This window comes from Coregonus lavaretus (genome assembly GCF_964263955.1).
Source record: "Coregonus lavaretus genome assembly, contig: HAP1_SCAFFOLD_897, whole genome shotgun sequence".
Classification (NCBI taxonomy): Eukaryota; Metazoa; Chordata; class Actinopteri; order Salmoniformes; family Salmonidae; genus Coregonus; species Coregonus lavaretus.
This window is the reverse complement of record NW_028158096.1, coordinates 26,019-30,842: the sequence shown is the minus strand read 5'-3', so window position 1 is coordinate 30,842 and position 4,824 is coordinate 26,019. Positions and strand designations below refer to the sequence as shown.

Here is a 4,824-nt window from a genome sequence, read left to right as displayed (position 1 = left end):
AATGTAAATAAATTGCTTTCCTCCTGGGCACTGGGCAGGGGCCGGATAGTAGGCTAATCGCTATTGGGAGGCCGCTCTCCTTCATGCAAACTATGCCCAAAAAGAATATCTGTATGTGTGCTAGCTCGTTGGAGTCCGGTTACAACTGTAGAGAAATAATAATCCTGACAAACAGGTTCTGGGCACGCCCTTGGACACGAAACCACCTGCTCTATAAAGATCCCACCCGGGACCAGTAAGAGTCAGAACAGAAACGAAAAGAAGAAGGAACAGGCAAAAGGAGAAACGATAACTATTGCCGAACTCTCTCCATAGCTTGAAACACAGAAATCTGCACTGACAAGAATTACCAGCAACCAATCTCCGTTTAAGCATTTAATACAAAAAGGACAAGCCGCTTTCCAAAGCTGATTTGAAAATAATTAGAACAGGGTACACGCAAAGAAGAAACGAACTATCCAGCTCTGGTTGACAGTTATAACTTTCATTTCTAAAAGAAGTTCAAGAATCAACAACAGTCGCCAAGATGATGCAGATCTCAGAATCCCACCTGCAGAAGAACTCCCTGTTCAACTCCATGAACCGCTTCATCGGTGCCGTCAACAACATGGACCAGACGGTGATGGTGCCCAGCCTGCTGCGGGACGTCCCCCTTGAAGAGGCGAGGGAGGTGGCCGCCCTGAAAAGTTCGGGAAACAGCGACATCGAGGACGGCGACATGTACAGCTACTACCAGCTTCTCAAGTCTATCCGCTGTGACATTGAGTGGGGAGTGATGCGCGCGGAGGAAGACAAGAAGCGCAAGGAAAGCTGGGCTCCCATCTCTCGGATGGATTCAGCGGAGGAAGATTCGGAGGTATCGTCGGAGGAAGAGGAGGATAACCTGCAGAAGCAGTTCCAGTTCCACATGACGGGGCTCCACGGGGTGCTGTCCAAGCTGACGCAACAGGCCAACACCCTGACCAACCGCTACAAGCAGGAGATCGGCATTGGAAGCTACTAAAATGGAGCACAACGACCCGAGCGAGCCCTCATTCCCCGATGATCGATTCTCATTCGCGGAAAGGAGGTGAACTGAACTTAACCGAATAGTCTATCACTGATGAAATTCGTTTGAATGGACTGAGAGAGAAAGAAAATAAGAGAGACAGAAATAAACATTTCTGCTCTCTATATGTGGTATTATTTTACCTTTGTGATATATTATGTTGATCCAAAGTAATGTTGTGGTTGACCTGCTATGTGGTATATCCGGGTTCCACTACACCTGTTTTGCACTCAGATTTTTTACCACAATGTCTGTGTTTTATGCACGGTGTCCAATGGCGCTCCATGCCTTCAGCTCAAGTGACACAGATAATACATATGTATACATTTATTTAATATTGATGTATTTAACTTGTTACCTCGCACTGTATGTTTGAGAGCTGTATATTTCAAGGTTGAAGAAGTACATGACCTCAGAGACATTTGGCTATATATTTCTTTACTTCTTAGAAAGGGGAAATGCGCATAGGATTTAGCATGTCTAATGATGCCAATGTGTCAAAAAAGTCTGTACAGGTCTTGTACTTTTCCCTATTGTTATGTGTCTTTATTATGTGCTTAGCTAAATGGAGGAGGCTTGACAGATTCTTGCCTATGATCCCATTGCTGCCCTATATGATCAATGAACTGAAATCAACTGATGGTTCTTCTGCATAGAGAATAATGAAGGATTCCAAGAGATCATGTTATTATCTTGCTATTGCCATGGTATTTATGGAGAGGTGAAACTCCATAAGCCAGTGTTTTTGTATGTACTATATTATGTTTTTATATTGAAGATAATGTATTTGTACTGAGAAATAAAATATTTTGTAAATGAAATTAATTTGTTATGCAAGTTCTTTGCCTATAGCAACACTTCACCTAGAATGTTGTGGAACAGGAATACAATTGAAACAGCTATCATCCTCCAACTGACCCCAATACATTTCAACCAGTGTTTGATATTTCCCTAACATTTAATGTTTGTCCAGGGATCACTTCATCATATGTACATGTTTCTATACAAACCCTATTCACCCTATACAATAATTTTAAAGGCATACAAAGGCAGAGTGAACCTGTAACATATATCCACTTGTCTAACATAATTAAACGTAAAGCACACAGAAACTCTTAGGTTACAGTAATGATACAAACCAAAGTTATTTTGGTAAACATGCATTAAAATGGCTCATATTGAAGTACAAGTAGTCATGTGATATGACATGGCCACTCCCACGGTTTTTCATTCAGCCAATTAAGAAGGATTCATTTTATTTCCTTAATAAGTGTGAGTCTACTCTCAGCTACAGTAGCTGCATATGCTGCATCCATCCAACTCAGATTCAAGGCATTTGCAGGGCATTGAAATAGACCCCTCTATTCTGTATGCAAGGTCATGAAACAGCCACTGACTATTAGGACCATGCAAATACATCTCCCAAGAGTACATTTTTATATTTATTTTGACATTTTAGTCATTTAGCAGACACTCTTATCTAGAGAGATGTACAGTTAGAGCATTCATCTTAAGTTAGCTACAGTTGAAGTCGGAAGTTTACATACACTTAGGTTGGAGTCATTACAACTCGTTTTTCAACCACTCCACAAATTTCTTGTTAACAAACTATAGTTTTGGCAAGTCGGTTAGGACATCTACTTTGTGCATGACACAAGTAATTTTTCCAACAATTGTTTACAGACAGATTATTTCACTTATAATTCACTGTATCACAATTCCAGTGGGTCAGAAATGTACATGCACTAAGTTGACTGTGCCTTTAAACAGCTTAGAAAATTCCAGAAAATGATGTCATGGCTTTAGAAGCTTCTGATAGGCTAATTTACATAATTTGAGTCAATTGGAGATGTACTTGTGGATGTATTTCAAGGCCTACCTTCAAACTCAGTGCCTCTTTGCTTGACATCATGGGAAAATCTAAAGAAATCAGCCAAGACCTCAGAAAATAAATTGTAGACCTCCACAAGTCTTGTTCATCCTTGGGAGCAATTTCCAAACGCCTGAAGGTACCACGTTCATCTGTACAAACAATAGTACGCAAGTATAAACACCATGGGACGACCACGCAGCCATCATACCGCTCTATGAGACACGCGTTCTGTCTCATAGAGATGAATGTACTTTGGTGCAAAAAGTGCAAATCAATCCCAGAACAACAGCAAAGGACCTTGTGAAGATGCTGGAGGAAACAGGCACAAAATTATCTATATCCACAGTAAAACAAGTCCTATATCGACATAACCCGAAAGGACGCACAGCAAGGAAGAAGCCACTGCTCCAAAACCACCATAAAAAAGCCAGACTTCGGTTTGCAACTGCACATGGGGACAAAGATTGTACTTTTTGGAGGAATGTCCTCTGGTCTGATGAAACAAAAATAGAACTGTTTGGCCATAATGACCATTGTTATGTTTGGAGAAAAAAGGGGGTGCTTGCAAGCCGAAGAACACCATCACAACCGTGAAGCACGGGGGTGGCAGCATCATGCTGTGGGGGTGCTTTGCTGCAGGAGAGACTGGTGCACTTCACAAAATAGATGGCATCATGAGGAAGGAAAATTATGTGGATATATTGAAGCAACATCTCAAGACATCAGTCAGGAAGTTAAAGCTTGGTCGCAAATGGGTCTTCCAAATGGACAATGAACCCAAGCATACTTCCAAAGTTGTGGCAAAATGGCTTAAGGACAACAAAGTCAAGGTATTGGAGTGGCCATCACAAAGCCCTGACCTCAATCCTGTAGAAAATGTGTGGGCAGAACTGAAAAAGCATGTGCGAGCAAAGAGGCCTACAAACCTGACTCAGTTACACCAGCTCTGTCAGGAGGAATGGGCCAGAATTCACCCAACTTATTGTGGGAAGCTTGTGGAAGCCTACCCGAAATGTTTGACTCAAGTTAAACAATTTAAAGGCAATGCTACCAAATAGTAATTGAGTGTATGTAAACTTCTGACCCACTGGGAATGTGATAAAATAGAAGAGAAGAGAAGAGCTTTGACAGGGCTGAGCGGGAGCTGACCCGCCGTAGGTTTGGGACGGCCAAGAGACCAGAGGTGGCAGGACGAGTGCTCTGGTTGGTGTGTAGGGTTTGAGCATAGCCTGAAGGTACTTGCTCTTTGCTTTTGAGATAGTGAGATGCTTAGTTCACACATCAAATCAAATTGTATTTGTTACATGCTTCGTAAACAACAGGTGTAGACTAACAGTGAAATGCTTACTTACGGATCCTTCCCAACAATGCAGAGAGAAAGAAAATAGATAAATAATAGAAAAGTTATAAGAAATAATAATACAAGTAATATTAAATACACAATGAGTAACGATAACTTAGCTATATTCACAGGGTACCTGTACAGAGTCTATGTGCAGGGTATGAGGTAATTGAAGTAGATATTTAAGCAATAAGGCATGAGGGTGTGTGGTATATGGCCAATATACCACAGCTAAGGGCTGTTCTTGTGTACAAAGCAACTCGGAGTGCCTGGATACAGCCCTTAGCCATGGTATATTGGCCATATACCACAAACCCCTGAGGTGCCTTATTGCTAATATAAATTGGTTACCAACGTAATTAGAGCAGTAAAAAGAAATGTTTGGTCATAACCGTGATTATATACGGTCTGATATACCACGATTGTCAGCCAATCAGCATTCAGGGCTCAAACCACCCAGTTTATAAGTACATTTATAAACTGGGTGGTTCGAGCCCTGAGTGCTGATTGGCCGAAAACCGTGGTGTATCAGACCGTATACCACAGGTATGACAAAACTTT

The 4,824-nt window shown here is 41.5% G+C and overlaps 1 protein-coding gene across 1 annotated transcript; it reads left to right on the top strand.

Moving 5' to 3' along the window:
* The first annotated feature begins 250 nt into the window (after positions 1 to 250).
* LOC311124444 (mid1-interacting protein 1-B-like) lies at positions 251 to 1,860 on the top strand. The gene has a single exon (XM_084198592.1). It carries the CDS (start codon positions 527 to 529, stop codon positions 1,001 to 1,003), a length of 477 nt encoding a protein of 158 aa, XP_084054718.1. The 5' UTR covers positions 251 to 526; the 3' UTR covers positions 1,004 to 1,860.
* The last annotated feature ends 2,964 nt before the right edge of the window (positions 1,861 to 4,824 follow it).

Excerpts from the sequence above, each read along its gene's own strand:
- LOC311124444 (XM_084198592.1), top strand. The coding sequence starts at position 527 with ATGATGCAGATCTCAGAATCCCACCTGCAGAAGAACTCCCTGTTCAAC.